General features: G+C 31.7%; 1 protein-coding gene across 3 annotated transcripts in view; it reads left to right on the forward strand.

Annotated features, from left to right (window-relative positions):
- Window positions 1-20,240, forward strand: part of LOC137624386 (TOG array regulator of axonemal microtubules protein 1) — a 674,340-nt gene that overhangs the window by 591,265 nt on the left and 62,835 nt on the right. For all 3 annotated transcript variants that reach the window (XM_068355115.1, XM_068355116.1, XM_068355117.1), the window contains one exon: window positions 11,483-11,631. In XM_068355115.1, the coding sequence (XP_068211216.1) occupies window positions 11,483-11,631 (149 nt within the window). The remainder of the gene's footprint in view (window positions 1-11,482; window positions 11,632-20,240) is intronic.

Genomic DNA, 20,240 nt, shown 5'->3' on the forward strand with positions numbered 1-20,240 from the left:
ATATGTTCCCTATACTGTATACTCGGTTCAGTATTACAGTACCCTGTACTTGAATGGTACTGTATATAGTGCTATAGAACTGTATGTATATCATTTGAATATATAGTAAGATACATTAACAGTGATATATATATATATATATATATATATATATATATATATATATATATATATATATATATATATACAGTATATATATATATATATATATATATATATATATATATATATATATATATATATATTTATATATATATATATATATATAAATATATATATATATATATATATATATAAACATATTTATATATATACATATTTATATATGTATATATATATATATATATATATATATATATATATATATATATGTGTGTGTGTGTGTGTGTGTGCGTACTTATATGCATACAGTGTACTATTGTACATGACCGGTCAAAACTTTTGGCTAAATATTTAGATATCCACAAACATGCAATCTGCTCACATCAGGGTAGGAGTACTCCCTTTTCCCCTACCCAAGGAATGGGGAAAGCTGGGTGTGACTGGAAAGAAATGTATATATTTATGTTTTTGGGCTCAGCCATGTCGTCCTGATGGAAGGTTCCTTTACGTAGCTTTCTAAGGGATATTTGGCTACAGTGATACTCCCAGAGTATTAACCATAGGTCTCCTGAATTCTAACTCCTGGCGCGAGTATCCCTAAAATTTTTCTTAAGGATATCGCATAATATCAGGGGACGTATATCTTGATACGACACATGGCAATCTTCACCCTGAATAGAGTTTTCGCTCTTAGAGAGAAGAGTGGCGAAATTGAAGGGGAGCAGTTATCAAAGTTACCTTTCCTCCCCTACTATTACTGGGCCCAAAATGGCCGCTCATTCCTCGTAGCATTGAGCATGGTGCTACAGATAGAGTAGTTTCGGGAGGGGATTATTACATAATCCTTTTCTTAGAAAAGGAGGGTAGGTCCATCAGGACGACATGGCCATCTCACCCAAAAATAGATTTTTCGCTTTGCTTCAAAATCTGTTTTTTTGGGCTCAAGCCATGTCGTCCTGATGGAAGTTTACCAGAGAATTACTTTAAAGTACTATATCTGTGGGTTTGTATAAGTGCCTCAACCTTGGGTCAGCTTCTATATGGTCATCCAGACCACTGAAATATATGACAATACCGTTATACGTCATTACCACTAAGCATGGAACAATGTTAGGGCTTCCTGCCCCCTACAGGGAAATGTCGTACTCGACGATAGAAGCACAAGGTTTGTATTCATATAGGAACAAATATAAATATCATTCAGATCTTTTTGTTCGTATGATTAAGTACCATATGTATGAACTTTACTTAAGAAAATAAGTAAAAGACTCCGGCTAAGTTTATTTACCTACATATTGGGCGAAATAAGATGCAAATACACTTTCACCATTTTATTAAATCGATAATCAAATGGAACAGAAGGTGTATTAAAATTTGTAATAGAATTATACATTCAACATATACAAATAAAAATATTTTCTAACTGAAATGGAAAAATATTTTTGATGCCACTCAAAATCAGTTAAAAAATTATTAAGATAATTTTACTGTAAATGTTGGATAACTATCAACACTGTGTACAAGTGTACACATGGCACTAGTGTCATTGGTATAATTCTGTACCTAAAAAAGAACAGTCCCAGTGTCACCAGGGTGACACTCAATAAAAGGGTATTGCACTGGAAGGTGTCAACACTTTTTCACCAGGATTGAAAAGTCCCAATCAATTCACGGTTCATCGCAGCACTAGACGACAGGTTTCACCACGCTACCTGCCGCCACCACGAGATATTTCAATGCGTGCACTTGCTTCGCATAATGTTTATAAAAAACTCTAGAGGATTTCCAACCAGTGTATGAGCGGAGACGCTCAAAGCCCATATATTGAAAGAAGTTCAGTGAGGAAGCAATTTTTCTCGGATCATGACCTGCGGGTGTACTATCAGGATCCGCTCTGCGAATGAAATAGGTGAGCTTCGCCCTCAGTTGTTTTAGGGATAAGTTTGATCCTGAGGTTTCGCCTTTGAAGAGCTTCCCTCCCTTGAAGTCTGAAGTTCTTCGAAGATAGACCTTTAGACACTCTACTGGACATAGAGAGACATCTTCCTTCAAAGGGCAGATTCTCCATCTTTTGGTGGGTAGCTCGTTTTTGGCGAGAAAAGTAGGATCAGGAAAGAAATTCAGTTCTCCCACTTCTGTGAACTGAATATGGCCCTTGTCTCTTGATAGGGCTACTATTTCACTAACTCTAGTCCCTGAGGCTATAGCGAACAGGAATATCACTTTTTGTGTTAGATCCTTAAGAGAACAATCTTCATTGTTCAAGGTTGAAGCATAGTGTAAGACTTTGTCCAGAGACCATGAAATGGGCTTCGGAGGGGCTGCTGATTTAAGTCTAGCGCATGCCTTGCTGACTGACGGCTTTGTAAAAGATATCCCTGACACTACGGAGTCAAGGGGTACAGCAAGGGAAACCCACCAAAGGTGAGTATGAGGCTTCCAGAAGAACTCTCCGGGACCTTACCTACCTAACAAATCTTTGTAGTGCCTACTGTTCCCTAAGGCTCAATCAAATATGTTGTGCCTCAGACACAGGTCCAGCATCCTTCTATCCAACGGACAGTGGACACGGATACCAACAGACACTGCAAAGCTTAGACATCCACCAAGAGGATGTCAGAGGTGTCCATTGACACCGGACAGGACCTACTGCTTGAAGGCCCTAAATAAGGAGTGGTTCAACCACCCACGGAGGAAGAGGGATCCATTTTGATGGTGACTGAGGTCCCTCAGCTCACTATGCCGGCCTATCAACTTATACCCTCAACCTCTTCAGCCCCAACTCCCCAACTGGCTAGACAGGTTGGCAGGAGCGAAACGCTCCTAGAGTCGATCCAGCAGACGCTGACACTATTCCGGAAGGAACGAGAGGAGAATAAGCAAGATCTCAAAGAGATGAAAAGAAAGGTACAGGGAAGGAAACACCCTGGCGCTTCCAGGGGCTCTGCTAAGCCCCTTAAAATATCTGACCTCCCTCACTGCTCTGAACCAACCCCTGGAGGTAGACGGAACACATGCCCATGTTGAATATGAAGCTTTATATCTCCTAGATTGCTATGTGAGACTGCGAGATGAACCTACACCCTTTGAGGGGACTATACCGAAGGAAGTCATTGTCCTCGAACATGACAAGGCTCAAGCCATCCTTGCCAAGACCTGGAAAGGGGCCGGATATACTAACTCCAAAGTCTAAGCCTTTAGCAAGAAGCATCCAACCTTCATTGCTCCTTCTTCCTGAGCCCTCCCCCTTTCGGAGAAAGCCCTAGACTGTTTCATGAGAGCAGTCGAAGAGGGAAACCCCTGCCCAATCTTAGAGAAATGCAAACCATTATCTCTAGCTACGCCCACCTGGGAGGAGAAGTGGAAAGAGGTACATCTAACCTTCTCCGTCTCGAGATTGGATCCGGAGACAGCAGGCCAGCAGATTAATGAGAACCTTCCAAAGTTGCCAAACCATCCTTTGAGAAGGGAACAGGAGATGAAAGATAGTCTTACCACCTTGTTTCATCAGAACTGCTTAGAAATGTGTGCAGGACTTTAATAACGCCCCAGAAAACTGATTTCATCATGTATCTGGGGCCTAGACCCTTTCCCAAAGGAAGTGGTCCAAGAAGTCATTACCAAAGCCGCCATGGAGAGTAGGAACCTGCTCCAAAAGTAGGGCATGTCCTCAAAGAGGAAATCATCATTAGAACTGCACAATTTCCGACCGTGATCATGACCACGGTGCCTCAAATGGTAGTCCAGCTGTAAACCCCCCTCCAGATGGTCTCTCATCAGCTGGAAGACAGTTATCTGTATTTAATCCAGTCTTTGAAAGGTACTCGACCACTTTTCGGCCCTACAAAGGCAAGGGCCCCAAAAGAGGATCCTCCGGAAATCGCCCAAGGGTGGAGGAGGACGTGGTCACGGAAACATATCCTCATGAACCTCTAAACAATGAGTGGTTCCAGGTAGGAGGTAGACTTTTCCACTTTCGGGATTATTGGACCTTCGATCCCTGGGTCCACAGCCAATTTACGAATGGACTTGGTTGGAAATGGAACAAAAATCCACCTTTCCAAAATTCTTCCAACACTTCCCCCTTATTGGAAGAATATACCTCAGCACTATTGAACAAGAAGGTAATGAGGAAAGCGAAGTCCATCAAAATTCAGGAAGGCTGTTTTGCGTTCCCAAGAAAGACTCAGACAAACCCAGAGTCATTCTAAACTTGTCTTCACTCAACAAGTTCATCGAGAACAACAAGTTCCGGATGCTTACAGTGCAACACATAAGGACCCTTCTACCAAAAGGGGCGTATACAGTCTTAATAGACCTGGCAGTTGCTTACTGGCACCTACCAGTCAGTCGCCCCCTCTCCTCCTACCTAGGATTCAGGCTACAGAAGACAAAATTTGTCTTCACAGCCATGCCCTTTGGACTAAACATAGCCCCAAAGGTATTCACAAAGCTAAAGGACACGATCGTCCAGCAGCTACGCTCTGAAGGAGTACAGGTAGTAGCATAACTGGTCGATTGGCGGATGCGGGCAGCATCCAAGGCTACTTTTCTGCAAGCAGCCGGAAAGATGATCCAGTTCCTGAAACACCTGTGTCTCAAGATCAATCGCTAGAAGTCTCGCCTTTCTCCAGCTCACAAGTTTCAATGGTTAGGAATTCATGGGAACTTGCAGTCACACCACCTCTCCATTCTATCAAAGAAGAGGAGAGAAATAGCGGCATCTGTCAAGAGACTAATCCAACACAAGAGGATTTTAAAATGCCAATAGGAAAGAGCACTGGGCTCTCTCCAGTTCGCAGTAGTGACAGACCCGATGCTAGAAGCACAGCCAAAGGATGCGCCAGGAGTCTGGAGAAGATGCGCATCAAACGCTCGAAGAGATCAACAAGGTTGACACCGACCCCATTGCGCACGCCATTAAGGCCGTGGTCAACGAATAAGACCCTAGCACAGACAATTCTCTTGCAACCACCACAAACATCAGTGGCGATACACATCAACATCTTGGAGGCTATGACAGTCCTCCTGACGTTGAGGAGGCTATCCCCTCGCAGAACAGTTCACAACAGATTGGCTCTCTACAACGAGGTGATAGTAATATGTCTAATCGACAAGGCTCGAGTTCACCTCACATCAACCACGTGATGTTAGCCATCTTCCGCCTGGCAACGAAGAGAAGATGGCATTTATCAAGTAGTTCACCTTCAAGGGTTCCGTGATGTGACGGTGGATGCTCTATCCAGGCGAAAGCCGATAGAGACAGAATGGTCCCTAGGTGCAGACTCATTCTCCTTTATTTTCGATAAAGTCCCGGAACTGCAGATTGACCTCTTCACAACGAGCGACAACAAGAAACTACCTCGTTATGTAGCCCTTACGAGAACCTTAAGCGGAAGCAATAGACGTCATGTCTCTCGACTGGAATGGATAGAATCAAATTTATCTGTTTCCACCAACCAATCTCCTGCTAAAAGTCCTCGACAAGCTAGGATCCTCCAGACGAACAACTCCTGTAGTGGCCCCCAAATGGCCCAAAAAGCAATTGGTTTCCTCTAGTTCTAGAATTGAAACTGTAGCTGTTTCCTCTGCCGTACCCAGTTTTATCCAAACTGGTGCAGAAGTCGGCTGTTACATTTCATCCTCGAGAACCAACAACCTGCATCTGATGATTTTTTCACCCCAGCAGCGAACAAAAGGTTGGGATCTCGAAGAATGTGGCCGACTTCATTGTAGAGTACAAGTCAAGTCCAACCAGGAGACAATGTGGATTGTCTTGGAAGAAAGGGGTAACCCTCGTGAAAACAAGGGGACAAACAGAAATTTCAACAGGTTTCTGACTCCCTTTCTTCTTTTACCCACTTGGACGAGGCCTGACTTCCACTAAGATAACCACGTGTAAGTCGGCCCTGACTAGACCTCTTCTATACGCCTTTGAGACGAACCTCATAAGCGAACCTTTTTTAAGGTACCTTAAAAAGGGTGCACTAGACCCAAGCCGACAACCCCTCCAAAGCCCATTACATGGACGTTGGTCAAGTCTTGCACTATGCTTCGAACCTGAACAATGAGGATTGTACTCTAGAAGAGCTAACACGGAAACTCAATTTTCTGTTCGCAATAGCCTTAGGGGCTAGAGTTAGTGAAATATTGGCCTATCAGGGATGCAGGCCATATTCAGTGCACAGAAGAGGGAGAACTAAATCCTTTCCCCAATCCTACTTTCTCGCCAAAAACGAGCTGCCCACCAAAAGGTGGGGTCCTTGGAGAATCTGCCCACTGAAGGAAAATGTCTCCCTATGCCCATTAGGGTGTCTTAAGGTCTATCTTCATAGAACTTCAGACTTCAAGGAAGGACAGCTCTTCCGAGGCGAAACCTCAGGATCAAAATCTATCCCTAAAATAACTGAGAGCAATGCTCACCTACTTATTCGCAGAGCGGATCCTGACAGCTCACCCGCAGTTCATGATCCTAAGAAAATTGCTTCTTCACGGAACTTCTTCCAACACTATACGAAGCAAGTACATAAATAAGACATGTTGTGGTGGTGGCGGGTAGTTTTAGAAACCCGTCGTTTGCAATTTGGTTTTCGTAAAGGCCTTGGAGCATGTGATGCCCTTCTTACAATCTCCAATGCAGTACAGAAATCCCTTGATTGTGGTCGGGAAGTTCGTATGATTGGCCTTGATTTTAGTGCTGCCTTTGACCGTGTTAATCATGAGGCCTTTGTTTCGAAACTGAAACAGTTGGGAGTGGGTGGGTCGTTTCTTAGCATTATTATTGATTTTTTAAGTAGTAGATCTCAAAGAGTTGTTGATGGGCACCATAGTAAGTATAGAAAATAAGCTTGTTGCATATGCAGATGATGCTACTCTCTTTGCATCAATTCCATCCCCTGAATGTAGATCTGGGATTGGTGAATCCCTAAATAGAGATTTAGCTAAAATTAGTGCATGGTGCAAATTATGGGGTATGAAGTTGAATCCTAACAAAACTCAAAGTTTGATTGTAAGTAGGTCAAGGACAGTGGCTCCTCAACATCCGGATCTCAGTATTGATAATGTTTCTTTAAATTTGTATGACTCTTTCAAAATTTTAGGTGTGATTCTCGACAGCAAATTTACTTTTGAGAAACATATAAGGTCTGTCTTCTTTAATTGCACAAAAAATTGGCTTATTGAGAAAGTCTTTTAAGATATTCGGTGATCAATCTATTCTGAAGAAGTGTTTTAATTCTTTTATTCTACCTTGTTTTGAGTATTGTTCTCCTGTCTGGTCTTCAGGTGCTGATTCTCATCTTAATTTGTTGGACAGAAACTTACGGTCTATTAAATTTCTTATTTCTGATCTAGATATTAATCTCTGGCACCGTCGTTCAATTAGTTCATTATGCATGTTGCACAAGATTTTTCATAACTCTGACCATCCTTTACATTCAGATCTCCCTGGACAATTCTATCCTGTTCGTAATACTAGGCAGGCAGTTAATTCTAATAGCCAGGCCTTCTCCACCATAAGACTCAATACTATGCAGTACTCTAGAAGTTTTATTCCAGCTGTTACCAAGTTGTGGAATGATCTTCCTAATCGGGTTGTTGAATCAGTAGAACTTCAAAAGTTCAAAGTTGGAGCAAATGCTTTTTTGTTGGCCAGGCGGACATGAGTCTTTTTATAGTTTATATATGACATATTTGTTTTTGACGTTGTTAATAGTTTATATATGACATATCTCTTTTGACATTACTTTTTTTAGAATGATTTATTGTTAATTTGTTCTCTTCAGTTATTTATTTCCTTATTTCCTTTCCTCACTGGACTACTTTCCCTATTGGAGCCCCTGGGCTTATAGCATCTTGCTTTTCCAATTAGGGTTGTAGCTTGGATAGTAATAATAATAATAATAATAAGCCTGCGATGAACAGCGAACTGCTTTGGGACTTTCCAGTGCATCGGGTGCATGGGTACATTTACCCTCAAGTGCAAATCACAACGATGATTAACACACTGTTCCATATAGGTGCATATCTGACCGATAACACCAGTGCCGAGTGAACGTTGCGTCACGGTGTTCAGGCATTTCCAAAATCTGTACAATCAGTCAGATTTGGTTTCACATATCCATTGAGTGGCATCATTTCGATGAAATTACATATTTTTCCGACAGGAGAAAATATGGACCCTGATTTGTTTTCAATGTCGGATCAGATTCATACCTGATTGTAACTACAATTGATTATCTAGTTACAAGGTAAAATACTGAACGTATTTGTGTCTTATTGCTGCTATCTCAGATACAGACGAATAAAGTATACTAAAGTTATAATTAAACCCTAGAAGGGCCCAACTTGAAATCAGAGTACAGATTTCCAAGGGATAAAAAGGTAATCTCTGAGATTTACCGTCCGTCCCTATGGAGATACAAACTTTGAATCCTTATAGTCGAAGTTGACACTTTCCCTGCAGGGGGCAGGAAGCCCTAAGCTAGTTTCAAGCTTAGTGGATATGACAAATAACAGTAATGTCATATATAGAGGTTGAGGAGACCATATAAGGAACTCATTCAAAGTAAAGGGACTTATACAAATCCACAGATATAGTACTTTCAAGTAATTCTCGGGTATGCTTCCATCAGGACGACATGGCTGAGCCCCCAAAAAAACGGATTTTGAGTAAAGCAAAAAGTCTATTTTTGGGTGATATGGCCATGTCGTCCTGATGGACCCTCCCTTCTTTCGAAAAGGAGTATACAACTATGTAACGAAAGACCCCACCCGAAACTACTCTATCTGCGGCTATCCATGCTTAAATGCAACAAGGAATAGTTACGCCATAGTAGTACTGGGAGGGGATCCACCGGGTAACCTTGATAACGGCTCCCCTTCAAACTCGCTACTCTTCCCCCTCAAAGCGAAAACTCTATTCGGGGTGAAGATTGCTATGTGTCGTATCAAGAAATACGTCCCCTGATATTATGCGATATTCTTAAAAGTTATATTAAGGATACTCATGCCAGGAGTTAGAATTCTGGAGACCTATGGTTAATTCTCTAGGAGTATCACTGTAGCCAAATATCCCTTAGAAAGCTACCTAAAGGAACCTTCCATCAGGACGACATGGCCATATCACCCAAAAATAGATTTTTCGCTTTGCTCAAAATCCATTATATATACCGATACACTTGCTCTTTATTACATAAGATAGATGCACAGGAGGTCCTTGGCTTATGACTGTCAAGTTGTGATGATTGACTGTTACAAACGGGCTTCCATAAGGTTCTTAAAAAATCAGCCCTACAAAGTTTCAAGTAACGTTTGGTTCAGTAATACAACGTACTGCTTGCTGACATGGAGAATAGCTAATGCGGTCTCCTGGCTGTGTAGTAGCGCATTACACATCACTTTAGCATCAGTTTACTATCTTAGGTTACTATATGCATTCGGGATTTTGGTGATGCTCCATTTTTTTTTCTTTGCTTCATATCTGGAAAACTTGAGGGAGAGGCTTCACAATGATTCCAAGAAGAAGAAAGCCAATACGATAGAAATTAAAGTAGACATAGTGAAGCGAAAAGAAAAAGGGGAGACCCCCATAAACATAGGTCATGCGTTAGGCCATGTCCGTTCTACGGTTCTGACTATTATCAAGGGTAGTCCTTCCACAGTTCTGACTATCATCAAGGATAAACATCACATCCTTAAGTTTGGTAGATTATGCCCCAATGAAGTATATCAATATTACGAACAATGAATGGTCTCATGATTGAGCTGGAGAGGTTATTAGTGCTCTGGTTGGACAACTAGAATCAGTGGCATATCCTAGTGAGCCATAAGGTGATTCAGAAGGCAAAGCATTTGTTTGAGACCTTGAAAAGTCAAAAGGAGCAAGGGAGTGAAAGTGAGGAGTTTGTGGCCAGTAATTGGGTGGTTTGAGATTTAAGGCTCATAGCAATTTGCGTAACCTTAAGATGTAATTTGACGTTGCTAGCGCTGATAACAAAGCAGCAAGTGGATTCCCTGATGCATTGGCCGAGATTAATAGGGAAGGTAGGTTTTGTGCCAAACAAGTCTTCAATGTGAATAAGATAGGCTTATTTTTTAAGCATATGCCAAACCAGACCAACATCGCCAAGGAGGAGGAAACGGTACCAAGACACAAAGGTTAGGAGGAGAGAGACCGACTTTGCTTCTTGGAGGTAATGCTTCTGGTAACTGCAAGCACCTATGCTTGTATATCAGGCTGAGACTCCTAGGGCATTCAAGGGGTTTTAGAAGACTCTGCTTCCATTTAACTGCAAGTCTAATAGAAAGCCATGAGTGGCCCTCTTGTTATTTGAGGACTTTTTTTTTCAACCCCTTTGTGCCTGAGTTTAATCAGTATTGTGCTAAGAAGGGCTTACCCTTTAAGGTGCTGCTATTGCTGGACATTGCCCCTGGTCTCCCTGCCATCGTATGTGATTTTTATCCCAATGTCAAGGTGGTTTACTTGCCACCCAACAGTACTTCCCTGGTACAGCCTAAGGACTAAAATGTTATTACTTCCTTCAATGCCTACTACCCTTGTAGGACAGTTACTATAGCTTTAGAAGTAACAGAGAGGGAGAACATAAACCTTAAGATATTCGGATACTCCTACAACATCTGAGATGCCATCAAGAACATTGCTGAAGCTTGGGATGAGGTGAAGCAAAGCAACATAAATGGTGTCTGAAAGAAGGTTTACCCTCAGTTTGTCAACAATTTCTTTGGCTATGAGGAGACAGCTGAAGCTGTTACCAAGGTTGTTGACCTTAATAAGCAGCTGGATGGTGGTGATGTCACCGAGCTCCTCATTGTGAGAACGGATTTCGTTCATAACTCGAGGACCTACTGTAAATATATATTTTCAAATATTTATATATATATATATACATATATATATATATATCTATATATATATATATATATATACATACTGTAATGATAATAATGACAACAAAAATAATAATGATAATAATAATAATAATAATAATGATAATATTAATAATAATAATAATAATAATAATAATAATAATAATAATAATAATAGCTGTGGTAAATATCATTTGTGTATTTGCATGGAAATGTAAAATTAATCTTTATTTCAATGAAAACTGCTATACAGTAATTTAATCATATTATGGTATAAAGAACCAGATGCACCATTTGTAAAAAAAATTAAAGAATTGCTTAAAAATTTTAATAGTATTTGCAACCCCTTAGTGTTACACTGGATGCAGTTATTTGCTGCTTGATAGTTAAAGTTGAATCGATAAATTATAAATGATGATTTTTTTAGATTTACTGTATCATTAGTGGTGACAAATATTTAGTAATATGTTTTTAATTCTTTTTATTACAACAGGATGTGGATAAAATTACGAGTCTGCTTCTGAACCGCTCAGCAGATACAAACAAGTTCTTGCAGCTAGACAGTAACCATGCTTTGGATTCTATAGTGGAAAATACCTCTCCCAACAAAGCTATTCCAGTTATTATCCAAGAAGGCCTAGGGTAAGTCTTCAGAGTGGTTTTAAACCTGCACTTATTGTTTTATAATTTTATTTTTTAAATTTTGAACATACAAGGCTGACATAATTGATTTTGTTTAATTTGCATATTTTTAGAAAATGACAACCATTTGTGTAAATGGAGTTGTCAGGCATGTTATTTAAAACAATAACTGTACTGTTTATGGATAATTGGAATCAATGGATCCACTAAGGACAATGGTGTATAGTTACTCTATCTGCTGCACATCTGCCTTTATTTTTTTTGTAATTCGTAACATTTCTATATGGCAGTCTGACAACTTCCTGCTAATGATTTTATTCATCACATATAAATTAATTTATTTTTTACATTAAATACTCATCTACATTATTCCCGTACATCAGTGACCTACTTCCTCCACCATCTGCATTGTTCCTGTACAAATGCATGTGCCCTATTTCCTCCATATCCCTTTTTATTCGCTTACAAGCCTTAATTTGTCAATGATATTCCATATTGATTTACACTTCTTTTATCCACTCTGTGAGAGCTAAGTTTTAATTCGTTTATGATTTCAATAACTCAGTTTCTATCCATTTCATTGTTAACTTTTTCATCATTAAAATATAGTTTCTATCCATTTCATTGTTAACTTTTTCATAATTAAAATATAGTTTCTATCCATTTCATTGTTAACTTTTTCATAATTAAATATAGTTTCTATCCATTTCATTGTTAACTTTTTCATAATTAAAATATAGTTTCTATCCATTTCATTGTTAACTTTTTCATCATTAAAAATATAGTTTCTATCCATTTCATTGTTAACTTTTTCATCATTAAAATATAGTTTCTATCCATTTCATTGTTAACTTTTTCATAATTAAAATATAGTTTCTATCCATTTCATTGTTAACTTTTTCATAATTAAATATAGTTTCTATCCATTTCATTGTTAACTTTTTCATAATTAAAATATAGTTTCTATCCATTTCATTGTTAACTTTTTCATAATTAAAAATATAGTTTCTATCCATTTCATTGTTAACTTTTTCATAATTAAAATATAGTTCTATCCATTTCATTGTTAACTTTTTCATCATTAAAAATATAGTTTCTATCCATTTCATTGTTAACTTTTTCATCATTAAAAATATAGTTTCTATCCATTTCATTGTTAACTTTTTCATAATTAAAATATAGTTTCTATCCATTTCATTGTTAACTTTTTCATAATTAAAATATAGTTTCTATCCATTTCATTGTTAACTTTTTCATCATTAAAAATATAGTTTCTATCCATTTCATTGTTAACTTTTTCACAATTAAAATATAGTTTCTATCCATTTCATTGTTAACTTTTTCATAATTAAAATATAGTTTCTATCCATTTCATTGTTAACTTTTTCATAATTAAAATATAGTTTCTATCCATTTCATTGTTAACTTTTTCATAATTAAAATATAGTTTCTATCCATTTCATTGTTAACTTTTTCATAATTAAAATATAGTTTCTATCCATTTCATTGTTAACTTTTTCATAATTAAAATATAGTTTCTATCCATTTCATTGTTAACTTTTTCATAATTAAAATATAGTTTCTATCCATTTCATTGTTAACTTTTTCATAATTAAAATATAGTTTCTATCCATTTCATTGTTAACTTTTTCATCATTAAAATATAGTTTTTATCCATTTCATTGTTAACTTTTCATCATTAAAATATAGTTTCTATCCATTTCATTGTTAACTTTTTCATCATTAAAATATAGTTTCTATCCATTTCATTGTTAACTTTTTCATCATTAAAATATAGTTTCTATCCATTTCATTGTTAACTTTTTCATAATTAAAATATAGTTTCTATCCATTTCATTGTTAACTTTTTCATAATTAAAATATAGTTTCTATCCATTTCATTGTTAACTTTTTCATAATTAAAATATAGTTTCTATCCATTTCATTGTTAACTTTTTCATAATTAAAATATAGTTTCTATCCATTTCATTGTTAACTTTTTCATAATTAAAATATAGTTTCTATCCATTTCATTGTTAACTTTTTCATAATTAAAATATAGTTTCTATCCATTTCATTGTTAACTTTTTCATAATTAAAATATAGTTTCTATCCATTTCATTGTTAACTTTTTCATAATTAAAATATAGTTTCTATCCATTTCATTGTTAACTTTTTCATCATTAAAAATATAGTTTCTATCCATTTCATTGTTAACTTTTTCATAATTAAAATATAGTTTCTATCCATTTCATTGTTAACTTTTTCATAATTAAAATATAGTTTCTATCCATTTCATTGTTAACTTTTTCATCATTAAAAATATAGTTTCTATCCATTTCATTGTTAACTTTTTCATAATTAAAATATAGTTTCTATCCATTTCATTGTTAACTTTTTCATAATTAAAATATAGTTTCTATCCATTTCATTGTTAACTTTTTCATAATTAAAATATAGTTTCTATCCATTTCATTGTTAACTTTTTATCATTAAAAATATAGTTTCTATCCATTTCATTGTTAACTTTTTCATAATTAAAAATATAGTTTCTATCCATTTCATTGTTAACTTTTTCATAATTAAAATATAGTTTCTATCCATTTCATTGTTAACTTTTTCATAATTAAAAATATAGTTTCTATCCATTTCATTGTTAACTTTTTCATCATTAAAAATATAGTTTCTATCCATTTCATTGTTAACTTTTTCATAATTAAAATATAGTTTCTATCCATTTCATTGTTAACTTTTTCATCATTAAAATATAGTTTCTATCCATTTCATTGTTAACTTTTTCATCATTAAAATATAGTTTCTATCCATTTCATTGTTAACTTTTTCATCATTAAAATATAGTTTCTATCCATTTCATTGTTAACTTTTTCATCATTAAAATATAGTTTCTATCCATTTCATTGTTAACTTTTTCATAATTAAAATATAGTTTCTATCCATTTCATTGTTAACTTTTTCATCATTAAAATATAGTTTCTATCCATTTCATTGTTAACTTTTTCATCATTAAATATAGTTTCTATCCATTTCATTGTTAACTTTTTCATAATTAAAATATAGTTTCTATCCATTTCATTGTTAACTTTTTCATCATTAAAAATATAGTTTCTATCCATTTCATTGTTAACTTTTTCATAATTAAAATATAGTTTCTATCCATTTCATTGTTAACTTTTTCATAATTAAAATATAGTTTCTATCCATTTCATTGTTAACTTTTTCATAATTAAAATATAGTTTCTATCCATTTCATTGTTAACTTTTTCATAATTAAAATATAGTTTCTATCCATTTCATTGTTAACTTTTTCATAATTAAAATATAGTTTCTATCCATTTCATTGTTAACTTTTTCATAATTAAAATATAGTTTCTATCCATTTCATTGTTAACTTTTTCATAATTAAAATATAGTTTCTATCCATTTCATTGTTAACTTTTTATCATTAAAAATATAGTTTCTATCCATTTCATTGTTAACTTTTTCATCATTAAAAATATAGTTTCTATCCATTTCATTGTTAACTTTTTCATATTAAAATATAGTTTCTATCCATTTCATTGTTAACTTTTTCATCATTAAAAATATAGTTTCTATCCATTTCATTGTTAACTTTTTCATATTAAAATATAGTTTCTATCCATTTCATTGTTAACTTTTTCATCATTAAAAATATAGTTTCTATCCATTTCATTGTTAACTTTTTCATCATTAAAAATATAGTTTCTATCCATTTCATTGTTAACTTTTTCATCATTAAAAATATAGTTTCTATCCATTTCATTGTTAACTTTTTCATCATTAAAAATATAGTTTCTATCCATTTCATTGTTAACTTTTTCATCATTAAAAATGTAGTTTCTATCCATTTCATTGTTAACTTTTTCATAATTAAAAATATAGTTTCTATCCATTTCATTGTTAACTTTTTCATAATTAAAAATATAGTTTCTATCCATTTCATTGTTAACTTTTTCATAATTAAAAATATAGTTTCTATCCATTTCATTGTTAACTTTTTCATAATTAAAATATAGTTTCTATCCATTTCATTGTTAACTTTTTCATCATTAAAATATAGTTTCTATCCATTTCATTGTTAACTTTTTCATCATTAAAATATAGTTTCTATCCATTTCATTGTTAACTTTTTCATATTAAAATATAGTTTCTATCCATTTCATTGTTAACTTTTTCATCATTAAAAATATAGTTTCTATCCATTTCATTGTTAACTTTTTCATCATTAAAAATATAGTTTCTATCCATTTCATTGTTAACTTTTTCATAATTAAAATATAGTTTCTATCCATTTCATTGTTAACTTTTTCATCATTAAAAATATAGTTTCTATCCATTTCATTGTTAACTTTTTCATAATTAAAAATATAGTTTCTATCCATTTCATTGTTAACTTTTTCATAATTAAAAATATAGTTTCTATCCATTTCATTGTTAACTTTTTCATAATTAAAAATATAGTTTCTATCCATTTCATTGTTAACTTTTTCATCATTAAAAATATAGTTTCTATCCATTTCATTGTTAACTTTTTCATCATTAAAAATATAGTTTCTATCCATTTCATTGTTAACTTTTTCATAATTAAAATATAGTTTCTATCCATTTCATTGTTAACTTTTTCATCATTAAAATATAGTTTCTATCCATTTCATTGTTAACTTTTTCATAATTAAAATATAGTTTCTATCCATTTCATTGTTAACTTTTTCATCATTAAAAATATAGTTTCTATCCATTTCATTGTTAACTTTTTCATCATTAAAATATAGTTTCTTATCCATTTCATTGTTAACTTTTTCATCATTAAAATATAGTTTCTATCCATTTCATTGTTAACTTTTTCATCATTAAAATATAGTTTCTATCCATTTCATTGTTAACTTTTTCATCATTAAAATATAGTTTCTATCCATTTCATTGTTAACTTTTTCATCATTAAAATATAGTTTCTTATCCATTTCATTGTTAACTTTTTCATCATTAAAATATAGTTTCTATCCATTTCATTGTTAACTTTTTCATCATTAAAAATATAGTTTCTATCCATTTCATTGTTAACTTTTTCATCATTAAAAATATAGTTTCTATCCATTTCATTGTTAACTTTTTCATCATTAAAAATGTAGTTTCTATCCATTTCATTGTTAACTTTTTCATAATTAAAATATAGTTTCTATCCATTTCATTGTTAACTTTTTCATCATTAAAAATATAGTTTCTATCCATTTCATTGTTAACTTTTTCATCATTAAAAATATAGTTTCTATCCATTTCATTGTTAACTTTTTCATAATTAAAATATAGTTTCTATCCATTTCATTGTTAACTTTTTCATAATTAAAATATAGTTTCTATCCATTTCATTGTTAACTTTTTCATAATTAAAATATAGTTTCTATCCATTTCATTGTTAACTTTTTCATAATTAAAATATAGTTTCTATCCATTTCATTGTTAACTTTTTCATAATTAAAATATAGTTTCTATCCATTTCATTGTTAACTTTTTATCATTAAAAATATAGTTTCTATCCATTTCATTGTTAACTTTTTCATAATTAAAATATAGTTTCTATCCATTTCATTGTTAACTTTTTCATCATTAAAATATAGTTTCTATCCATTTCATTGTTAACTTTTTCATAATTAAAATATAGTTTCTATCCATTTCATTGTTAACTTTTTCATCATTAAAAATATAGTTTCTATCCATTTCATTGTTAACTTTTTCATATTAAAATATAGTTTCTATCCATTTCATTGTTAACTTTTTCATAATTAAAATATAGTTTCTATCCATTTCATTGTTAACTTTTTCATCATTAAAAATGTAGTTTCTATCCATTTCATTGTTAACTTTTTCATAATTAAAATATAGTTTCTATCCATTTCATTGTTAACTTTTTCATCATTAAAAATATAGTTTCTATCCATTTCATTGTTAACTTTTTCATAATTAAAATATAGTTTCTATCCATTTCATTGTTAACTTTTTCATCATTAAAAATATAGTTTCTATCCATTTCATTGTTAACTTTTTCATCATTAAAAATATAGTTTCTATCCATTTCATTGTTAACTTTTTCATAATTAAAATATAGTTTCTATCCATTTCATTGTTAACTTTTTCATAATTAAAAATATAGTTTCTATCCATTTCATTGTTAACTTTTTCATAATTAAAATATAGTTTCTATCCATTTCATTGTTAACTTTTTCATCATTAAAATATAGTTTCTATCCATTTCATTGTTAACTTTTTCATAATTAAAATATAGTTTCTATCCATTTCATTGTTAACTTTTTCATCATTAAAATATAGTTTCTATCCATTTCATTGTTAACTTTTTCATAATTAAAATATAGTTTCTATCCATTTCATTGTTAACTTTTTCATCTTTAAAATATAGTTTCTATCCATTTCATTGTTAACTTTTTCATCATTAAAAATATAGTTTCTATCCATTTCATTGTTAACTTTTTCATCATTAAAAATATAGTTTCTATCCATTTCATTGTTAACTTTTTCATAATTAAAATATAGTTTCTATCCATTTCATTGTTAACTTTTTCATAATTAAAATATAGTTTCTATCCATTTCATTGTTAACTTTTTCATAATTAAAATATAGTTTCTATCCATTTCATTGTTAACTTTTTCATCATTAAAAATATAGTTTCTATCCATTTCATTGTTAACTTTTTCATAATTAAAATATAGTTTCTATCCATTTCATTGTTAACTTTTTTCATAATTAAAATATAGTTTCTATCCATTTCATTGTTAACTTTTTCATAATTAAAATATAGTTTCTATCCATTTCATTGTTAACTTTTTCATCATTAAAATATAGTTTCTATCCATTTCATTGTTAACTTTTTAATAATTAAAATATAGTTTCTTATCATTTCATTGTTAACTTTTTTATCATTAAAAATATAGTTTCTATCCATTTCATTGTTAACTTTTTCATCATTAAAAATGTAGTTTCTATCCATTTCATTGTTAACTTTTTCATAATTAAAATATAGTTCTATCCATTTCATTGTTAACTTTTTCATAATTAAAATATAGTTTCTATCCATTTCATTGTTAACTTTTTCATCATTAAAATATAGTTTCTTATCATTTCATTGTTAACTTTTTATCATTAAAAATATAGTTTCTATCCATTTCATTGTTAACTTTTTCATAATTAAAATATAGTTTCTATCCATTTCTTTGTTAACTTTTTCATAATTAAAATATAGTTTATCATTTCATTGTTAACTTTATTATCATTAAAAATATAGTTTCTATCCATTTCATTGTTAACTTTTTCATAATTAAAATATAGTTTCTTATCATTTCATTGTTAACTTTTTTATCATTAAAAATATAGTTTCTATCCATTTCATTGTTAACTTTTTCATAATTAAAATATAGTTTATCATTTCATTGTTAACTTTTTTATCATTAAAAATATAGTTTCTATCCATTTCATTGTTAACTTTTTCATAATTAAAATATAGTTTCTATCCATTTCATTGTTAACTTTTTTATCATTAAAAATATAGTTTCTATCCATTTCATTGTTAACTTTTTCATAATTAAAATATAGTTTCTATCCATTTCTTTGTTAACTTTTTCATAATTAAAATATAGTTTATCATTTCATTGTTAACTTTATTATCATTAAAAATATAGTTTCTATCCATTTCATTGTTAACTTTTTCATAATTAAAATATAGTTTCTTATCATTTCATTGTTAACTTTTTTATCATTAAAAATATAGTTTCTATCCATTTCATTGTTAACTTTTTCATAATTAAAATATAGTTTCTATCCATTTCTTTGTTAACTTTTTCATAATTAAAATATAGTTTATCATTTCATTGTTAACTTTTTTATCATTAAAAATATAGTTTCTATCCATTTCATTGTTAACTTTTTCATAATTAAAATATAGTTTCTATCCATTTCTTTGTTAACTTTTTCATAATTAAAATATAGTTTATCATTTCATTGTTAACTTTTTTATCATTAAAAATATAGTTGCTATCCATTTCATTGTTAACTTTTTCATAATTAAAATATAGTTTATCATTTCATTGTTAACTTTTTTATCATTAAAAATATAGTTTCTATCCATTTCATTGTTAACTTTTTCATAATTAAAATATAGTTTCTTATCATTTCATTGTTAACTTTTTTATCATTAAAAATATAGTTTCTATCCATTTCATTGTTAACTTTTTCATAATTAAAATATAGTTTCTATCCATTTCTTTGTTAACTTTTTCATAATTAAAATATAGTTTATCATTTCATTGTTAACTTTATTATCATTAAAAATATAGTTTCTATCCATTTCATTGTTAACTTTTTCATAATTAAAATATAGTTTCTTATCATTTCATTGTTAACTTTTTTATCATTAAAAATATAGTTTCTATCCATTTCATTGTTAACTTTTTCATAATTAAAATATAGTTTCTATCCATTTCTTTGTTAACTTTTTCATAATTAAAATATAGTTTATCATTTCATTGTTAACTTTTTTATCATTAAAAATATAGTTTCTATC

This window comes from Palaemon carinicauda, chromosome 31 (genome assembly GCF_036898095.1).
Source record: "Palaemon carinicauda isolate YSFRI2023 chromosome 31, ASM3689809v2, whole genome shotgun sequence".
In the NCBI taxonomy this organism is placed as follows: Eukaryota; Metazoa; Arthropoda; class Malacostraca; order Decapoda; family Palaemonidae; genus Palaemon; species Palaemon carinicauda.